The sequence below is a fragment of the Mobula hypostoma genome, chromosome 4, assembly GCF_963921235.1.
Source record: "Mobula hypostoma chromosome 4, sMobHyp1.1, whole genome shotgun sequence".
In the NCBI taxonomy this organism is placed as follows: Eukaryota; Metazoa; Chordata; class Chondrichthyes; order Myliobatiformes; family Myliobatidae; genus Mobula; species Mobula hypostoma.
In genome coordinates, this window is record NC_086100.1 from 49,396,480 (window position 1) to 49,418,008 (window position 21,529).

The 21,529-nt window shown below is 41.8% G+C and overlaps 2 protein-coding genes across 2 annotated transcripts in view; one reads left to right on the forward strand and one right to left on the reverse strand.

The window, feature by feature from the left end:
- The first annotated feature begins 205 nt into the window (after window positions 1-205).
- Window positions 206-14,467, forward strand: mrpl47 (mitochondrial ribosomal protein L47). The gene is made up of 7 exons (XM_063045762.1): window positions 206-347; window positions 9,140-9,297; window positions 12,194-12,254; window positions 12,412-12,508; window positions 12,683-12,813; window positions 13,097-13,192; window positions 13,822-14,467. Exons 1-7 carry the CDS (start codon window positions 253-255, stop codon window positions 13,913-13,915), a joined length of 732 nt encoding a protein of 243 aa, XP_062901832.1. The 5' UTR covers window positions 206-252; the 3' UTR covers window positions 13,916-14,467.
- actl6a (actin-like 6A) overlaps window positions 14,330-21,529 on the reverse strand; it is a 28,959-nt gene continuing 21,759 nt past the window's right edge. Inside the window, exons 12-14 of the mRNA XM_063045761.1 lie at window positions 18,822-18,917; window positions 16,292-16,378; window positions 14,330-14,466 (exon numbers count right to left, since the gene is read on the reverse strand). Of these exons, the coding sequence (XP_062901831.1) occupies window positions 14,386-14,466; window positions 16,292-16,378; window positions 18,822-18,917 (264 nt within the window). The 3' untranslated portion in view covers window positions 14,330-14,385. The remainder of the gene's footprint in view (window positions 14,467-16,291; window positions 16,379-18,821; window positions 18,918-21,529) is intronic.

Consider the following 21,529-nt stretch of genomic DNA (forward strand, 5'->3'; position numbering starts at 1 on the left):
TGCGCGACTTTGTGATGTCATTAACCGGGCAAGGTCAAATCTGGGCCGAGGAGAACGGCAAGCTACTCCATGAAAGATCCAACGCTGTGGTGGTTTCAGATACTGTATTATATATAAAATGCATGTCAATGTGAGATCAGTTTGATACATATCTGCATTTGCGATCCTCAAAACAGACCGGGGTTAAGGAGAGCCAATCAGCGGCTGGTTGCCCGGGTAGCGGCGTCGCGGTGCCTTGTGGGATGATGCAACATGGCGGCGCGTGTGGCGAACTGGTGTAACCGGATGGTGGGGATGGTCAGGTTGAGCTTCGGTAACCGCATGGCGGTGGTCGCCCGCTCCACACCGTGAGTAACTCGGCTTCCCGCCGCGGCAGGGCTTGAGGTCAACACAAATTCTGTTGTAGAGGAACATCTCCCAAGTCCTATAGTGAAGTAACTGGAGAGGTGTAGGCTATACACAAACTTTTCACAGGTTGACAGCAATGGCTGTTTTAGTTCGGCTGAATGAAGTAACGATTGGATATCATAGTGCTGAACGATATTTGCTTGCATAATGGGCTAGAAAGAAGAGAATGGGAATAACATTGTTATATTTTGGCTGGGAGATTTGACCAGTGGGACGTTGCAGGGATTAGAGCGAGATTCCAGCCACTCCGTGACGCGTTTGGGGAATTAAGTGTACTCTTCAAGTTTGTCTGCTTGAAAGTTGAGTGAGTGAGTGAGTGTGTGTGTGAGAGAGAGAGAGACGGAAAGAAAGAAAGGGAAAGGGGTGTAGGGTATTGCTTTATTATTGTCATATGTAGCCAGATGTCGTGAGTAGCTTGTCTTGCATTCTGTTCGTACAGATCAAAAACGTTACACGGTGCATTGAGGTAGAACAAGATAAAACAGTAACAAATCATGTAAAATGTAACAGCTACGAGAAAATGCAGTGCAGGTAAACAATAAAGTACAAGATCATAACGAGGTAGATTGTGGGGTCAAAAGTCCATCTTATGCTACAAGGGAACCATCCAATAGTTTTATTACAGCACGGTAGAAGCTGTTCTTGAGCCTGCTGGTATATGCATTCAGGGTTTTGTAAATTCTGTCTGATGGGAGAGGGGAGAATGGGAATGTTTTTAATTATGCTGGGTGCTTTACTGAGGCAGTGTGAAGTATAGTCAGAGTCCATAAAGGGAACTCTAGATGTCCTTGATGTGTTGCACTGTGTCCACAATTTTGCAGTTTTTTTTTGTGGTCACATGCAGAGCAGTTGCCGTTATGCTTCCTAAGGTGTATTGATTAAAAATTGATAAGGCTCAATGGGGTAAGCCAGATAGGTGATTTCAGAGGCTTCAGGGCATCTTGAGATTGCCTGGCATGTCTTGCAGGTTTTAAGTCAAAAATGTGAGTTGTTAGCTCTGTTTCTGTTGGAGGACGTTGCCTGCTGCTTTGTGCGTTGTCTTTTTGCTTCAGATTTCCAACACTGCAGTTTTTTCGCTTTTCAATCCCTGGACAGATATGATAGGTTGGGAGCCAGGGAGACTCTGAGGTTGATTTATTGAAGGGAAATTGGTGACAAAATGTAATGTGTTACAATTAGCAACACAAGATATGCTAATGGAGAGGTAAAATATCACAAACTGATGATCTGCAACACAAACAACAGACAAAACAAACTGTTTGCCTCCAGATTAGGAATAAGACTAAAAGTTTAGAAAAGGATTAGAGTTTAATTTAAGGCAATCTGGCGACAAATTGAAAAGGCTGGTGAAGGGGTTATATTTGAATTTGTAGAGTATATGTGGTAAGGTAGATGATCTTGTAGTACAATTAGATATTGCAACATACATCAAAGTTGCTGGTGAACGCAGCAGGCCAAGCAGCATCTGTAGGAAGAGGCGCAGTCGACGTTTCAGGCCGAGACCCTTCGTCAGGACTAACTGAAGGAAGAGTGAGTAAGGGATTTGAAAGTTGGAGGGGGAGGGGGAGATCCAAAATGATAGGAGAAGACAGGAGGGGGAGGGATAGAGCCGAGAGCTGGACAGGTGATAGGCAAAAGGGGATACGAGAGGATCATGGGACAGGAGGTCCGGGAAGAAAGACAAGGGGGGGGAGGTGACCCACAGGTTGGGCAAGAGGTATATTCAGAGGGACAGAGGGAGAAAAAGGAGAGTGAGAGAAAGAATGTGTGCATAAAAATGAGTAACAGATGGGGTACGAGGGGGAGGTGGGGCCTTAGCGGAAGTTAGAGAAGTCGATGTTCATGCCATCAGGTTGGAGGCTACCCAGACGGAATATAAGGTGTTGTTCCACCAACCTGAGTGTGGCTTCATCTTTACAGTAGAGGAGGCCGTGGATAGACATGTCAGAATGGGAATGGGATGTGGAATTAAAATGTGTGGCCACTGGGAGATCCTGCTTTCTCTGGCGGACAGAGCATAGATGTTCAGCAAAGCGGTCTCCCCGTCTGCGTCGGGTCTCACCAATATATAAAAGGCCACATCGGGAGCACCGGACGCAGTATATCATCCCAGTCGACTCACAGGTGAAGTGATGCCTCACCTGGAAGGACTGTTTGGGGCCCTGAATGGTGGTAAGGGAGGAAGTGTAAGGGCATGTGTAGCACTTGTTCCGCTTACACGGATAAGTGCCAGGAGGGAGATCAGTGGGGAGGGATGGGGGGGACGAATGGACAAGGGAGTTGTGTAGGGAGCGATCCCTGCGGACTGCAGAGAGAGTGGGGGAGGGAAAGATGTGCTTAGTGGTGGGATCCCGTTGGAGGTGGCGGAAGTTACGGAGAATAATAATATGTTGGACCCGGAGGCTGGTGGGGTGGTAGGTGAGGACCAGGGGAACCCTATTCCTAGTGGGGTGGTGGGAGGATGGAGTGAGAGCAGATGTACGTGAAATAGGGGAGATGCGTTTAAGAGCAGAGTTGATAGTGGAGGAAGGGAAGCCCCTTTCTTTAAAAAAGGAAGACATCTCCCTCGTCCTAGAATGAAAAGCCTCATCCTGAGAGCAGATGCGGCGGAGACGGAGGAATTGCGAGAAGGGGATGGCATTTTTGCAAGAGACAGGGTGAGAAGAGGAGTAGTCCAGATAGCTGTGAGAGTCAGTAGGCTTATAGTAGACATCAGTGGATAAGCTGTCTCCAGAGACAGAGACAGAAAGATCTAGAAAGGGGAGGGAGGTGTCGGAAATGGACCAGGTAAACTTGAGGGCAGGGTGAAAGTTGGAGGCAAATGTTAATAAAGTCAACGAGTTCTGCATGCGTGCAGGAAGCAGCAACCTATTCTGGTATCTGTCCCCCACTTTTCCTTCGCTACATCGACGACTGCATTGGCGCTGCTTCCTGCACGCATGCAGAACTCGTTGACTTTATTAACTTTGCCTCCAACTTTCACCCTGCCCTCAAGTTTACCTGGTCCATTTCCGACACCTCCCTCCCCTTTCTAGATCTTTCTGTCTCTGTCTCTGGAGACAGCTTATCCACTGATGTCTACTATAAGCCTACTGACTCTCACAGCTATCTGGACTATTCCTCTTCTCACCCTGTCTCTTGCAAAAACGCCACCCCCTTCTCGCAATTCCTCCGTCTCCGCCGCATCTGCTCTCAGGATGAGGCTTTTCATTCTAGGACGAGGGAGATGTCTTCCTTTTTTAAAGAAAGGGGCTTCCCTTCCTCCACTATCAACTCTGCTCTTAAACGCATCTCCCCCATTTCACGTACATCTGCTCTCACTCCATCCTCCCACCACCCCACTAGGAATAGGGTTCCCCTGGTCCTCACCTACCACCCCACCAGCCTCCGGGTCCAACATATTATTATTCTCCGTAACTTCCGCCACCTCCAACGGGATCCCACCACTAAGCACATCTTTCCCTCCCCCCCTCTCTCTGCATTCCGCAGGGATCGCTCCCTACACAACTCCCTTGTCCATTCGTCCCCCCCATCCCTCCCCACTGATCTCCCTCCTGGCACTTATCTGTGTAAGCGGAACAAGTGCTACACATGCCCTTACACTTCCTCCCCTACCACCATTCAGGGCCCCAAACAGTCCTTCCAGGTGAGGCATCACTTCACCTGTGAGTCGACTGGGGTGATATACTACGTCCGGTGCTTCCGATGTGGCCTTTTATATATTGACGAGACCCGACGCAGACTGGGAGACCGTTTTGCTGAACATCTATGCTCTGTCCGCCAGAGAAAGCAGGATCTCCCAGTGGCCACACATTTTAATTCCACATCCCATTCCCATTCTGATATGTCTATCCACGGCCTCTCTACTGTAAGGATGAAGCCACACTCAGGTTGGAGGAACAACACCTTATATTCCATCTGGGTAGCCTCCAACCTGATGGCATGAACATCGACTTCTCTAACTTCCGCTAAGGCCCCACCTCCCCCTCGTACCCCATCTGTTACTCATTTTTATGCACACATTCTTTCTCTCACTCTCCTTTTTCTCCCTCTGTCCCTCTGAATATACCTCTTGCCCATCCTGTGGGTCACCTCCCCCCCCCCCCTCTTTCTTCCCGGACCTCCTGTCCCATGATCCTCTCGTATCCCCTTTTGCCTATCACCTGTCCAGCTCTCGGCTCTATCCCTCCCCCTCCTGTCTTCTCCTATCATTTTGGATCTCCCCCTCCCCCTCCAACTTTCAAATCCCTTACTCACTCTTCCTTCAGTTAGTCCAGACGAAGGGTCTCGGCCTGAAACGTCGACTGCACCTCTTCCTACAGATGCTGCTTGGCCTGCTGCGTTCACCAGCAACTTTGATGTATGTTGCTTGAATTTCCAGCATCTGCAGAATTCCTGTTGTTTACAATTAGATATTGGCAGGTTTGACATTATAGGCATTACTGAATTGAGAGAAGATCACAGCTGGGAGCTTAGCATCCAAGGATATACATAGTATCAAGAGGACAGGCAGGTGGGCAGAGGGAGTGGAGTTGCTTTGGTAAAAAAAAATAAAATCAAATACTTAGAAGTGACATAGGATTAGCAGATGTAGATTTTTATGGGTAGAATTAAGAAAATGCAAGGGTAAAAAGACTTATGGGAGTTATATACTGCCTCTGAACAGAAGCTAGGATGTGGGATACAAATTACAATGGGAGATAGAAAGGGCATGTAAAAAGGGTGTACGATGGTCATGGGGGGTTTCAATATACAGGTAGATTAGGAAAATCAGGTTGGTGCTGGATCCAAAGAGAAGGAATTTGCAGAATGCCTACAAGAATGCTTTATATAGCAGCTTGTGGTCAAGCCCACTAGGGAAAAGGCAATTCTGCTTTCGTTGTTGTGTAATGAACTAGACTTGATTAGGGAACTCAAGGTAAAAGAACCCTTAGGAGGCAGTGATCTATCATAATGTATAATTCAAGAATCATTGGACCAGATAGAAGACACTGGCTGAATATCAGAAATGCAGGAGTGTGAGGGGGTAGAAGTGAGTGTTGTTGCTATTATTAAAGAGAAGGTGCTTGGGAAGCTAAAAAATCTGAAGGTAGATAAGTTACCTGGACCAGGTAAACTACACCCCAGGGTTCTGAAAGATGTAGCTGAAGAATTTGTGGAGGCATTAGTAATGATCTTTCAAGAAATAATACATCCTGAAATTATTTCTGAGGACTGGAAAATCGCAAATGTCACTCCACTTTTTAAGAAGGGAAGGAGGCCAAAGAAAAGAAATTATAGGCCAGTTTGCCTGACTTCAGTGGTTGGAAAGATGTTGGAGTCTATTATTAAGGACAAGGTTTTGGGATGCTTAGAGGGACATGATAAAATAGGTCAAGTCATCATGGTTTTCTAAAAGGGAAATCTTGCCTGACAAATCTGTTAGAATTATTTGAGGAAATAACAGATAGGATAGATAAAAGCGAGTCAGTTGATGCTGTTTATCTGGATTTGACAAGATGCCACACGTGAGGCTGCTAAACAAGATAAGAACCCATGGTATTGCAGTAAAGGTACTGAAGTGACCAGAAAATCGGCAGAGGCAAAGATTGGGAATAAGTGGGGCCTTTTCATTGCTGGTAGTGACTAGTGGTGTTCCATGGGGTCAGTGTTGGGTCTGTTACTTTGTTAATGAACTGGATGATGCAATTGATAACAAAGAACTAGCAGGTGGAATACAGAGCGGGGAATTATATGGTCAAGCACTTTGAAATTAGGAATAAAGGTGTAGACTGTTTTCTAAACAGGGAATAGATTTGGGAATCCCAGTGCAGGACTCCCTAAAGGTTAACTTGCAGGTTGAGTCAGCAGTAAGGAAAGCAATTGCAATGCTAGTATTCATTTCAAGAGGACTAGAGTATAAAAGCAATGATGTAATGCTGATACTTTATAAGGAATTAGACCACATTTGGAGTATTGTGAGCAGCTCTAGGTCCCTTATTTCAGAAAGTATATGCTGACATCGGAGAGGGTCCAGAGATTTACAAGAATAATGAGTTCAGATAACTGCAATGTGCTCAGACAGGATGAGGCGCTGTTCTGCAAGCTTACATAAGGCCATGTATTAACAGGGAGGAGGCTACATGTCAGTGGGAGTAGGTTCCATGGGCTGGTTCATTTGGTATGATGTTGAAAATGCTGCAGAACATTATGTAATCATCAGCAAGCATTCTCACTTCCACCCACACAGCCTGCTGAGTTCCTCCAGCATCTTGTTTGTGCTCTAGATTCCAGCAAGTGGAAACTTTTGTCTCTATTCTGATTTCTAATCTTATAGAAGGAAGGGCATTTAAGTAACTGAAGACAATTAGACTTGGGTCTTGTGAAACACCTGCGGTCGTATCCAGAGGCTGGGGTGATTGACTTCTAAACTGCTGCCTCCTGTATATATCAGTTTTATGTATTTAACTTGTTTTGCTGTTTTGGCCCAAACTGCACCCATTTTGAAGAGTTCTTCCTTTTGCCTGTCCTTCCCTACACTCCGTGCAACCCCAAAAGTTACACAATGAGTTCATCAGACACAATCTATATTAAGCTCATGCACCCATACAGCTTTTTCTATTGTACTTTTAATTATTTTAAAAATACTTCCTTTACATATTTAAAAGTGATGACCCGGTGGAGTTTGATTGAAGCAAAACATAGGGATTATTAGTGATGTTCAGTCCACCACTATGTAACTATTCTAAGTAATTTTTCAAATGAATTTCAGTTAGGTACAACTATTTCCTCAGTTAACGAAAATACGTAATTTATGATTTTAAAATCTGTCTTGTGACCTTGTGCCCCGAAGAACCTTTTTTTTGGTTAAAGCCTCTTAAAAACCTCAAAATAAGTGTACATAGTGGAAACTTTCACAGGAGATAAAAGTCACTGAGTGTGTGGCCAATTTTACAGGGAGATCATAAATATATCCAAGAAATTAGTGCAAAAGGTATGAACATGAGTTGTGCTGTACTTAATCTGTACTTAAAATTCATTAGCACCAATTTCAGGAGAATTGTATTGAAAAGAAATGGTTAATTGGTAATTCCAAATATTTAATTAAGATATACAGTGGATTCTGGTTAATTGGACCTTCAGTTATTTGGGGCAGCCGCTTATTTAGGACAACTTTTAAAGAACAAAAACTAACTGAGGAAATAGCCAGCATTCCCTTCATTTATTTGGGACACTATGCCGCTTAATTGGGACAGGAGACTGTTGCCGAACAGTTTCCAATTGATATCAGTTGCTTGCACTTGTGTGGACATTAAATACTACACTGTGCTTAGAGTGAACTGTTTTTAAATAGCTTCAGTTGTAGGTGTTTGTGTTCATAAAGCAGTAGTGATTTTTGTCACTGTTCATTACTGAGAGATAAGCAGTACGACAATTTAGAACTGTTTTGCTCTCTGCAATTTCAAGTGTTCAGACTTGAAAGTGCCAGAAACGGCTGGGAGTGAAAATGACATGATTTCACTACTTCAATAATGAAGAATTTTAAGATATCGGCATTCATATTAATGTCACCTTTGTTCCCCACTGGATACTCAGCTCTCACCTGTGGTTTCAAGTAGCTGTTTGCATGTGACAGCAGCTACACCCCGGTACGCTGCTTCAGAAGGCGGGCTAAACCCGGTGAGGGTAGCCAGTGGATCTCATACCATAGCTGGCAAGAGAGGGGCATGCATGTTTTAGCATACTAAGTCAGCTCTGGTGGTATGGACAGATAAGGTTTACAGTTAGATCCAACAGCTAGGAAGGTAGTTCTGCCAAGCTATGTGGAAAGCGAAGTAATGAGGCACCAAAGAACTTATGGTCATCTACTGCAACTGGGGAAGAAGACCCCAGATGTAACGTTTACTCATACCACTTGACCTGGACTTCCAAAATCAAGAGAGTGGAACTTCTCCAGTGCAATGGCTTTTCCACTTTAAAAGCTCCTGCTCAGGTTTCCTGTCACCTTTGGATGTGATGGAAAGCCTGCAGTGGCATTAGTAGTGTTCTAATTTGTTCTGTATTTCATTTAAATACATAATGTTACTCAGTTAAATGGTAGTTTGTTTTTTTTTATTTCCATGAAACTTCAGCTAGTTGGGCAGCTACTTGTGCCAAAATGCACTGGTCGCGATGTGTCTCAATTAACCAGAATCCACTTATAATTTCTAACTGATTCTTAGTAATAATTAGCCAGTTCCTTATGGTTGGTGGATTAGCTTCATTCTATTCCAAATTGTAAGAGAATAAATTCCTTTTTGTTAAAGTATATTCAGATCATCATGCATGACATGTCGTCACTGACCTAACAGATGCCACAAGGACTACAGTTGTGATTACTGGGCAAAAGAGTTGGGAAAATGCAAATACTCAGTTAGGGTTACCACTGCTGACTTGCAGAACAAAAGGGAAAATGAAGATGTCATTCAAGGCATTGTTCAAATTAAAATACAGTGGATTCCAGTTAATTGGGACACATCAGGACAGGACATTTTGGCCCAATTAAGAGGCTGCCCCAATTAGCCTAACAGAGTTTCATGGAAATAGTTAAAGAGGTATGAAAAAAAGACAAACTACTGTTTAATTGAGTAATTTAAATTATGTATTTAAATGAAAGAACAAATGAGAACACTAGCAATACTACTATAGTATTAAACTTTTTTTGCAAAATGTAAGTCACTTTAACTTATTTAAATGTTTTCTATTATTAAAGGTCAAACTTAACAGAGCTTCAGAAAATTGGGCTGGGTTCAGAAAATCAGACTAGGTTGACTCAACAGAGTAGAGTTTTGCATACTACTAATTCCTGTAAAGGACTAGAAGAATTCTTTGATGATCCGGGCAACTGGGGAGAACCAACTGTAAAGTCCGGTGAGTGTCTTATAAAATACTAAAGTCATGCATTTGAACACACCTGCAGAGGTGTGATGTTTAATTCAAGTGTGTAGTTTTCTTGTAAATTTTTAATTTGAAAATAACAGCACAGTGCACTTCAGAATCAGGTTTATCATCACCGGCGTGTGACGTGAAATTTGTTTGAAAGAATGTACAGTTGTGTAGAAATTAGAACTCAATTCCTGCTCCTCTAAGTGTACTGTGTTTAGCACCAATGTCCATTGAGTTGTACTCAAAAATATTGTGAAATTAGGCAAAAATATGCTGGAAGTAGCACTATGCCGACAGAGCTCAAATGCAATGTCTTTTCCATGCTGATAACTTGGAAATGAGTCACTGTTTAAAGATTTTGTTTCCACGGTAGGCACTTTACAGTAGTAGAAAAAGGAGCATGGAGGTGAGGGATGCAGTGATTTCAATTTTGTTTGACCCACTCTATCCACACCTTCCCCTTCCACTCCTTTCATATAAGGCTGAACAACTTGTGCATTGTCTTGGCTGAAGAGGCTAGTAATCATAATGTAAAAGAAAATGCTGCAAGACATTGAGGATGCAGTGCAGTTTACCTTTTCCTAAAGCTGTGTAATACTGTATGCTTCTAGTTGTGTTGATGGATTGTGGAAATTGTAGGTTTTCCTACAATCGCTGCAATTTGTCAGGAGTGAAAAACTCGTGTACAGTCTAATAGTATCTACTTAATTGATACGATCAATCACAGGAGTTTCAAGGTGTATTGGAAAGTTTATGGCCTACTTTTCCAATAGGCTCTAACTCATAATTCCCACACCCTGTACTGCTCGGTTTTACCTCCTCCCCAAGATCCACAAGCCTGACTGTCCCGGCAGACCCATAGTTTCTGCCTGCTCCTGTCCCACTGAACTTGTATCTGCCTACCTGGACTCATTTTGTCACCCAGTCTCTCCCCACCTACATCCGGGATACATCCCATGCCCTCCACCTCTTCAATAACTTCCAGTTCCCCGGTCCCAACCGCTTCATTTTCACTATGGATGTCCAATCCCTATACACCTCCATTCCCCATGAAGAAGGCCTCAAAGCCCTCCGCTACTTTCTGGATAATAGACCTCACCAGTTCCCCACCACCACTACCCTCCTCCGGGTGGCGGAACTGGTTCTCACACTCAATAACTTCTCTTTTGGCTCTTCCCACTTTCTTCAGACCAAGGGTGTAGCTATGGGAACTCGCATGGGCCCTAGCTATGCCTACCTCTTCGTTGGTTATGTGGAACAGTCTGTGCTCCAAACCTATTCTGGTACTGCTCCCCAACTTTTCCTTCAGTGCATTGACGACTACATTGGTGTTGCTTCCTGCACCCATGCTGAGCTTGTCAATTTCTTCGACTTTACTTCTAACTTCCACCCAACCCTCAAATTCACTTGGTCTATCTCGGACACTTCTCTCCCCTTTCTCGATCTCTCGGTCTCCATCTCTGAAGATAGACTGTCCACTGACATCTTCTACAAGCCCACTGACTCTCATAACTACCTCAACTATACCTCTTCCCACCCCGCCACATGCAAAAATGCCATTCCCTATTCCCAGTTCCTCCGTCTCTGCCACATCTGCTCCGAGGATGAGGTTTTCCGTTCCAGGACATCTCAAATGTCCTCTTTCTTCAAGGATCGTGGTTTCCCTTCTGCTGCCATCAATGATGCCCTCACCCGCATCTCCTCCATTTCTCGCACTTCGGCTCTCACCCCATCCTCCCGCCACCACAACAGGGACAGAGTTCCCCTTGTCCTCACCTACCACCCCACTAGCCTCCGGATCCAACACATTATCCTCCGCAACTTCTGCCACCTTCAACATGACCCCACCACTAAGCACATCTTTCCCTCTCCACCTTCTGCAGGGATCCATCCCTCCACAACTGCCTGGTCCACACGTCCCTCCCCACGGATCTCCCACCTGGCACTTATCCCTGTAAGCGCAAGTGCTACACCTGTCCCTACACCTCCTCTCTTGCCACCGTTCAGGGCCCCAAACAGCACTTCCAAGTGAGGCAACACTTCACTTGTGAGTCTGTTGGGGTCATCTATTGCATCTGGTGCTCCCGGTGCGGCCTCCTCTACATCGGTGAAACCCGACGCAGACTGGGGGACCGCTTCATCGAGCACTTCTGCTCCGTCCGCCAAAACAGACAGGATCTCGCAGTAGCCACCCACTTCAACTCTGTTTCCCACTCCCATTCAGATATGTCCATACATGGCCTCCTCTGCTGCCACGATAAGACTAAACTCAGGTTGGAGGAGCAACACCTCATATACCATCTAGGTAGTCTCCAGCCCCTTGGTATGAACATAGAATTCTCCAACTTCTGGTAATTCCCTCCCCCTCCCTTCCTCCATCCCTATGTCACTCTGCCCCCACCCCCAGCTGCCTACCACCTCCCTCTTCGTTTCCCCTTTCCTGTCTATCACCTCCCTGCTTCCTGTCCCCCACCCCTTTATCTTTCCCCTTACTGGTTTTTCACCTGGAACCTACCAGCCTTCTCCTTCCCACCCTCCCCCCACCTTCTTTATAGGGCCTCTGCCCCTTCCCCCTACAGTCCTGACGAAGGGTTCCGGCCCGAAGCGTTGACCGATCTTTTCCACAGATGCTGCCCGACCTGCTGAGTTCCTCCAGCATGTTGTGAGTGTTGAACTGAACACTAGTGTGCTCTAACAGTAAACCACTGCCAACCCCATCACCCATAATAGCCAGGATTTGCAATGCAAGATAGGGAAGCTCAATTACTATTAAGTGTATTTAATTATTTTCGAAACCAATTATCTGGGCTATAGGCCTGGTCTTGTTTCTAAATAGTTTTCGGAACTGTAATATTTGAATGTTTTAAAAATTGCTTTGTAGGTGCACCCTGGACAGCAAAACAGCTAAGATTAAAAAGCAATGAGGATTTACATAAGCTCTGGTACATTTTTTATGGTTATTTCTTTTTGAAAAATCTCATTCTGTAATTTTCATTATATTGCGCTGTGCTGAAATGAATAGATTTCAATTTCCTTGAATTTGAGCTTTCACTTTTTTGTAGGTCAGACTAACACTAACTAATTATATTCTTGATACAGGTATGTCCTTCTCAAAGAAAAGAACATGCTTTTGACAATAGAACAAGAAGCAAAACGACAAAGATTACAAATGCCAAGTCCAGAGCGCTTAAAAAAAGTAAGGCAAGAATTCCAATTCTTGATGTAGTTTTCTTTAACGATGTAATGGAATTTACTTTAGTTCTATTTTTATTTATCATGATTTCTCAAGATGAGCTACTATTAATGTTTTAACCATAGTTTGCATTGGAGGTATTTTCTGATTTCCATGCAATATCTTTTAATATTTTAGGTAGAAAGATCTATGACTAGAATTGACACCATTGTTCACGAACGTGAAAAGGCACTGAGGTTGTTGCAGACTGGGCAACAGAGGAGCTATCCTGGTGCTTGGAGAAAAACCATCTTTGGACAAACCTATTGGTCAGATATGTTAACAATTCTGCATTATTTGGCCCCAATTTGAATTTCACATTTTGTTTCTCTTGTCTCAATAGTCTATTACCCAAGATTAATGAAATACTGCCACAACAGGAAAATCATTAGTGTTCAGTAAAAGCTAAAGTAATATTTATTTCCAAGTGCTTTACACATAAAATCTTTCAAATCCTGGTACAAGTGCATTAGTATGTAAGTATAAAAAAACATGGTATTGTAATGATTTTCCATTGCTGTAACTTTTTACTAATTTTATATTTTATTCTAGGTATAAATTTAAGGAATGGCCTATTCCTTGGTACCTAAACAAAATATACAGAAGGAAACGATTCTACACTCCAGCATATGTGGACATTTTTGTTAGGTAAATCAATTTGACTACCATTAGCTTTTCGTTGAAAAAAGTTTTTGTATTTTTGATCATTATTTTCTGTTCAGCTTTTTTAAGACTAGCATAGACACTGGGCTTTCACGTTGTAAATTTAAGAATTCTGTACACTAAATGGATGCTAATGTGTGGAAACTAGAGCAAATTTGGTTGTAGATTTTACTCCTGCTGTAGCTATAAATTGATTTTTCTCTAAACTTGGTTAGAAAATAATCCTCATAGTAAAATGAGTAAAGCTCTCAAGTGTAAGTTGAGTAAAATTCAAGTGAAAAGTTGGAGACAAAGTGTTAGTTTTCTGCAAGTAAAATTCTACTAGTCTTCCCTGCACTTGCCCTGGATTGGTAAAAATTGAACTCTTCAAAATCTTAATCCTCTCAACAGTAACTGATACTTGCTGTGATTTTTAAAACACACACACACATATATATATATTTGCTTGTGTAGCATCTAGTGATATTGGCAGCAAATTGCTCAAAGTCAGGAGATGATGGCCTATGCTTAAGTAATTCACTAATGTTTCTACGTGGCCAATAACTAGTACACCATACTCCAACAAAAGAAAAACTGAGGAAAATCACAAACTAATCTTGTTTTATTTGTGCTAGGCGTCAGATTGAGAAGTACCTACGGAAAAAGAACCGTGTAAAGAAGAAACAACCAGTACTACAGGAGAAAATCTCTCAAGCTTCTGCAACATAATTAAGTTTACAATGTAAATATGAAAATAAGTGTAAGGACAGTTTATTACCTGTTCTAATATTGCATATAAATTATACATTAAAGTTTGTTCATAAAACAGATAAAGACTATGGTTAGTTCATTCCACTTCTTGCTGGTTTAGCCTGCAGGTGATAATGTAAACAACAGATTCGATAAAAGGCACAAGATCTAATTGGATTACAAAAATATTGAAATATTGTTATTACTTGAAGAAAGCATGATTTGTATCAAAAACAGTACTAAATTTAAAGTTTAAAATTTTGCATTTTTGTTTTGGGAACTTGGTTGACCTATTATTTCAACAGTTTAAAAAAATTCTTAAAATATACACTAATATCTAGCCACTATACAATGATCATGAAAAAAATATACAGGAGGTTCCTGAGAATCCTACTTGAGAGAACAAACAAGGCATAGGTAATGTATGAACTTAATTGCTAAAAAAATATTTAAGGACACTTTCTTTCAACACATTGCTTCCCTCCTTCTTCATATTCTTGCTTAGAGATCCACATCTGCTGGAAAGTACCCTTTAAAACAAAAATCCAAACTAAACATAAAATGAAACTAATGGATTGTAGCATCTATACGCAATTATTTTGCATACTAAACTAACTAAAAAGCCTGGAGAAAAATGAAACTCTGAACTGATGGCCTTTAGTAACAGAAGGTCAGTTTTATAAGCACGCTATAAGATAACAAGAAGTATACACCACATTGAGAAGGAGAGGGAAGGAGAAACAAGAGCTGTAAAATTTATAGGAACAAACATATAGTTGTAAAAGTTTGAAACCCTTTGTAATTAACTGTTTTCAATGTGATTTGATCTTCATCTAAGTTGCAATTATAGACAAACACAATCTGGTTAAACTATAGCACACAAACAATTGTACTAATCAATACTGAGTACACCATTTAAACAGTCAGTCTAGGTTCAAAAAAAAGTGAACCTCTGGGGTACTGCCTTCTCCAGAAGCTATTTCGAGTCAGGTATTCCAATCAATGAGATGAGATTGGAAGTGTGGGTTGTAAAGGTGCCCTATCCTATTAAAAATAAATACACACAAAGTCAGGTTACTGACAGAGCCTGGTCTTCTCAAGAAAGATCTGTTTATGTGCTCCATGCCTTGATCAAAACAACTTTGAGGACCTTAGAACTGTAGAGATGCATGAAGCTGTTAAAGGCTACAAAAACATTTCTAAAGACCTGAGTGTTCATCAGTCCACAGTAAGAGAAATTATCTGCAAATGGAGGAAACTCAGTACTGTTGCTACTCTCCCTAGGAGTGGGCACGCTGCACCTGCAAAGATCACATTAAGAGCACAATGTGCAATGTTGAAAGAGGTGAAAAAGAACCCAACAGCAACAGCAAAGGACCCGCAAAAATCTGTAGAGCCAGCTGAAGTCTCAGTTCATGTGTTCACTACAAGAACAATAATAATGGTGTTCATGGAAGGACACCACAGAGGAAACCACTGCTCTCCAAAATAACATTGCTGCACACCTCAAGTTGCAAAAGACCACCTGGATGTTCTACAACGCATTTGGGACAATGTTCTGTGCACAGATGAGACAAAAGTTGAACTTTTTGGCAGAAATGCAAACTGCTATGTTTGGAGGAAAAAGGGCACTGCACACCAACATCAAAACTTCATCCCAACTGTGAAAAATGGTGGAAGGAGCATCATGATTTTAGGCTGCTTTGCTGCCTCAGGACCTGAACAGCCTGCAATCTTTGAGGGAACAATGAATTCAAAGACATCTAACAGGAGAATGTCAGGGTAGCAGTCTTAACCTTCAGGTTGATGATGCAACAAGACAATGGTCCAAAAACGCAAGAGTAAACCAACAAGAGAATGGTTTAAAAAGGAACATTTGTGTTTTGGAATGGCCAAGTCTGAGTCTAGACCTTAACCTAATTGAGATGCTGTGGCATGACCTGAGGAGGGCTGTTCATGCAAGGTATCCTAGAAATATTGATAAACAAACAGTTTTGTATGGAGGAATGGATTAAAATTTCTCCTTGCCTTTGTGTAAGTCTGATCAGTAGCTGTATGAAACGTTTGGTGGTGGTGGTTGCTGCTAAAGGAGGTTCTACCAGTTATTAAATAGAAGGGTTCACATACTTTTTCCAGTCTGGACTGTGAGTGATTCAGCAAAGTTCAATGAAGACGTGAAAAGTACAATTGTTTGTGTGTTATTAGTTTAGACAGATTGTGTTTGTCTATTATTGTGATTTAAACGAAGATCAGACCACATTGCAAAGGATTCACAAATGTTTTCTTACAACTGTATATACAATTAAAGAAACAAGTTTAATATAATCATGTTGAAATGAACTAATCAAGACTCACCAAAGAAGCTAGAATTGAGCCACCGATCCATGAGCTAAACCTGCGTTCCACTGTGGTGTTATTGGCCATTAACTTCAATCGCATGCTCTGAAAACAACAATTAGCTTAATTTAGAGGAAACTTAAATTATGAAAATAATAAACTGTGGTATATTTTGTAAATATTGTGGATGTAAATAGCAGAAAGTAAGAACAGGGACCAAGCCATGTTCTCTGTCCAACTTTGTAGGGTAATGGTGTTGTCCAAGGCTTAATAAGATTTAAGTTATTGGCATGAACTTTGCTGTTTTTTCCCTTCATGCACAGCACGTATAAAAAGTATTCACTGCCCTCGGAAGGTTTCATGTTTTATTGTTTTGCAATATTTAATCAGAGTGGATTTAATTTGGCTTTTTTTGACAATCATCAATAGAAAAAGACTTGTGTCAGTGAAAATAGATCTCTACAAAGTGATCTAAATTAATTACAAATATTAAAAAAAATTGATTGCACAAGTATTCACCCCCTCTGATATAACACACCAAATCATCACTGTTGCAGCCAATTGGTTTTAGAAGTCACATAATTAGTTAAATCGAGATCACCTGTGTGCCATCAAGGTGTTTCAATTGATTGTAGTAAAAATACACCTGTATCTGGAAGGTCCAACTACTGATGAATCAGTATCCTGACAAAAACTACACCAGGAAGACACAAAAGCACTTCCCCTAAAAGGTTATTGAAAAGCACAAGTCAGGAGATGGACATAAGGACATTTCCAAGTCACTGAATATTCCTTGGACAACAGGTAAGTCAATCATCAAGAAATGGAAAGAAAATCTGGTAGCGCAGGCCATCTTCAAAAACTGAGTGACCGTACAAGAAAGGGACTAGCGAGGGAGGCTACCAAGAGATGTATGACAACACTGGAGGAATTACAAGCTTCAGTGGCTGAGATGGGAGAGACTGTATACAACAGTTGGCCCAGGTGCTTCACCAGTCACAGCTTTATGGGAGAATGGCAAAGAGAAAGCTACTGTTGAAAAAAAAACACGCATATTAAATCTTGGCTAGAGTTTGCCAGAAGGCATATGGGAGACTGAAGTCAGCCGGAAAAAGGTTTATGGTCTGATGAAACCAAAATGGAGCTTTTTGGCCATCACACCAAATGCTATGTTTGGCATAAGCATCAAAAACATACCATCCCTACTGTGAAGTGTGGTGATGCATCATGCTGTGGGGGTGCTTCACTGTAGCAGGCCCTGGAAGGCTTGTGAAGGTAAAGAGTAAAATGAATGCAGCAAAATACAAGGAAATCCTGATGCAGTCTGCAAGAGAACTGCAACTTGGGAGAAGATTTGATTTGCAGCAAGATAATGACCCCAAGCATAAATCCAAAGCTACACAGGGGTGGCTTAAAAATGACAAAGTTAATGTCCTGGAATGGCCAGGTCAGCGTCCGGACCTCAAAAATCCAATTGAGAATTTGTGGCTGGACTTGAAAAAGGCTGTTCACTCAAATCCCATGCAATCTGACAGAACTTGAGCAGTTTTGTAAAGAAAAATGGGGGTGGGGGGGGGGGAATATCAGTGTCCAAATGTTCAAAGCTGGTCGAAACCTATCCACACAGATTCAGGGCTGGAATTACTACCAAAGGTGCATCTACTAAATGGTGACTTGAATGGGTGAGTAATTATGCAATCAAATATTTTGTTTAATGACTGTAATAAATTTAGACCAATTTGTACAAATTTGTTTTCACTGTCACAAGAGTCATTGCTGTTGATCAGAAAAACCAATTCAAATCCACTGATTCCATGTTGTAAAACAATAAAACATTAAAACTTAAAAGGTGGGTGAATACTTTTTATAGGCACTGTAAATAGTTCCATTCCATCTGCAAGAAGGTGGCTGTCCTTCCCAATTACACCAATCTCTCCACATAAGCTTCAACATATAATTGATTGCATTTTTAGTCAATTTGTATTTAAATTATCTGCATTTTTATTTGTAAATTTAAATCAACCTGCAGAAACATCACAAATTATCAAATTGTAAATAATAATTTTCCAACTTTATCTTATTGTTTGTAAATAGTGTTGTACATAAAATTTTTAAACAATTATTAGAGTACCTAATGCTTAAGTGAGTCTTTCTGCAATGTTTAATGTAAAAAGTTTATGATTGTACCTAAAATAAAGCAAAATAATTGATTCCCTGACTACAGAGTCAGGATCAGTAGGGATGTGCCCAAACTTGATGTGGTGGTAATTTGCAATTGAAGTTTTTAAACAACCTTTGATACAAACCAGGAAGGATTCTTTGATCAGTTGTGGAAACTCTGGTTCCAGCGATCCTTCAGAGGGCGCTGTACTGAAATATCTTTCTAATCACAGTAAATTCTAGTATGAAGACCAAACCAAGTCCATGAGCTGTCATATTAGTCTTCGCTGATCCAAAATCCAGGTCATTTTCTACAAATTGAAATAATGCCAAACATGCAACATAAAAAAGGGAAAATGTACAGAAAATGTATGCAACTGATACTCACAGGTGGAGTTTTCTGGGAAAGCTCTCTATTCAACCGGTCAGTAAAACTTTGTATCAATGTATTTCCACCTGCTGCAATCACACTCCCATACAACCCCTTTAAAACAAAATGCCCAAAACAGCAGTTAGACATTAAGATATTTATTGCAGTCATTTTCCACTATATGAACAATACAGGTTCCTCATTGTATATAAACAGGCTAAAATCCAAATATACTGTAAATGTAATGATTATCCTTCATAAGCCTCAGTTTTTGACTGGAAATCCACACAACTCTTCATATACCCTGCCTTGAAAAATTATTAAATCACAACTACCTTCACATTTTACAGTCATTTCCTAAATTTAAAAATCTATTGAAGTAAGATTTTCTGAGCAAGTCTACAAAACATTGTGTTTCACATCAAATCAAAAGAAAAATTACAAATCCTGTCAATAATTTACTGAACATTAAAAACCAACATTGAGGATGAAAAAGTTTTCATCCTCTCTAACTACTATGACTATTTTCCTCAGGTGTAATATACAGTATTACATTACTAAGACAGCCAATTTGTTGATGTAGAAAATTGGAGGATCACAATTTTAATGAATTCATAACAATAAATACCACCCCACCTTTAAGTTCCAATGGTATGGTAAATTTCAATAGACCAAACCAAAATGAAGACAGAAGACCATAGAAGACAAGTCAGGGAAATTATAATAGAGAAGCAGAAATCTACAGAAAGGTACAAGACCATCACTTCGGTGCTCAGTACAGTTCATTGTGAAACCACAGCCACACTTAAGGCTGCCCCTCTAAACTTAGTCACAGGAGAAGAAAGGCACTTGTAAGAGAAGCTACTGTGACACCAACAGTCATTCTGGGTCAGCTGCAGAAGTCAGTGGCTGCAATTGGACATGAAGTTCATGGCTCCATAATCTCTACGGCCTTGCACAAAAAGAGCATTTATGGCAGTAGTAGGAAAGAAGCACTGGCTAAAGAAAAAGCATATCCTTGTCTGTAAAAACTTAAAGCATCACTTACAAGATACTGTAAATATGTGGAAGTTGGTCTTGTGGTTGGATGAGATTAAAGTGGAACTTTTTGGCCTCAACACCAAGCGGTTTGTGGGGCGTAAATCTAATACAGTGGATCAGCTAGGTAACACCATCCCTACTGTAAAGTACGGTGGAGAGGTCATGCTATACATAAAATTGAATTGAATGATCTTTATTGTTATTATACATAGGTACAATGAAACTCTGTTTGGCTTCCTCTCAGGCAATTAAATAAAATGGTAGATAAAAACAAGACAGTAATAGTAAAGCAGTATTAAATAGATAAGTAGCAGAAAATAAGTAGCAGCAGCACCAGAATATCACAGTAATGCACAAAGTGCCGTTAGTGCAAGTATTAGAGTCCTTGTGTGGGCATATATGTGCTCACAGTTTCAGTCATTGTTCTGTGGGAGTGGTGTGATGGAGGCCACAGCTCTGGGATAGAAGCTGTTCCTCAGTCTATTTGTTCTGGCTTTTAGTGTCCTGAACCTTTTGCTGGACGGCAGTGGATCAAACAGGGAGTGGCCGGGGTGTGTGGTGTCTCTGGTTATGCTGATTACTTTCCTCCTGAGTCTGCTGGAATAGATGGTGTCCAGTCCTGGGAGCTCCATCCTGACAATTCGCTGGGCCGCCTTCACCACGCGATGCAGGTCTTGTCGCGCAGCGGCTGTGCAGCTGGCATACCACACTGTGGTGTTGTTGGTCATGATGGTTTCAATTGTGCTTCTGTAGAAGTTAAGCAACAGCTTTTGTGGGAGTTTGGCCTGTTTCAGCTTTCTGAGGAAGAAGAATCTTTGTTGTGCATTTAAAAACGCGAACACGAGGAATTCTGTAGATGCTGGAAATTCAAGCAACACACATCAAAGTTGCTGGTGAACGCAGCAGGCCAGGCAGCATCTCTAGGAAGAGGTACAGTCAACGTCAAGCCACACTTAGATCCCCTCCAGTTTGCCTACCAGCCCCGACTAGGAGTTGAGAATGCCATCGTCTACCTGCTGAACCATGTCTACGCCCACCTGGACAAGCCAGCGAGCACTGTGAGGGTCATGTTTTTGACTTCTCCAGTGCGTTCAACACCATCCACCCTGCTCTGCTGGGGGAGAAGCTAACAGCGATACAGGTGGATGCTTCCCAGTATCATGGATTCTTGATTACCTGACTGGCAGACCACAGTATGTGTGCTTGCAACACTGTGTGTCCGACAGAGTGATCAGCAGCCCTGGGGCTCCACAGGGGACTGTCTTGTCTCCCTTTCTCTTCACCATTTACACCTCGAACTTCAACTACTGCACAGAGTCTTGTCATCTTCAGAAGTTTTCGGATGACTCTGCCATAGTTGGATGCATCAACAAGGGAGATGAGGTTGAGTACAGGGATACTGTAGGAAACTTTGTCACATGGTGCGAACAGAATTATCTGCAGCTTAATGTGGAAAAGACTAAGGAGCTGGTGGTAGACCTGAGGAGAGCTAAGGTACCAGTGACCACTGTTTCCATCCAGGGGGTCAGTGTGGACATGGTGGAGGATTACAAATACCTGGGGATACAAATTGCCAATAAACTGGACTGGTCTAAGAACACGGAGGCTGTCTACAAGAAGGGTCAGAGCCGTCTCTACTTCCTGAGGAGACTGAGGTCCTTTAACATCAGCCGGACGATGCTGAG

Bases quoted from the DNA above. Each gene is read 5' to 3' on its own strand.
- mrpl47 (XM_063045762.1), top strand. From the start codon at position 253: ATGGCGGCGCGTGTGGCGAACTGGTGTAACCGGATGGTGGGGATGGTC. The intron at 12,509-12,682 runs GTAAGGCAAGAA...TTAATATTTTAG, and splicing joins GTCCAGAGCGCTTAAAAAAA to GTAGAAAGATCTATGACTAG. The intron at 12,814-13,096 runs GTCAGATATGTT...ATTTTATTCTAG, and splicing joins ATCTTTGGACAAACCTATTG to GTATAAATTTAAGGAATGGC.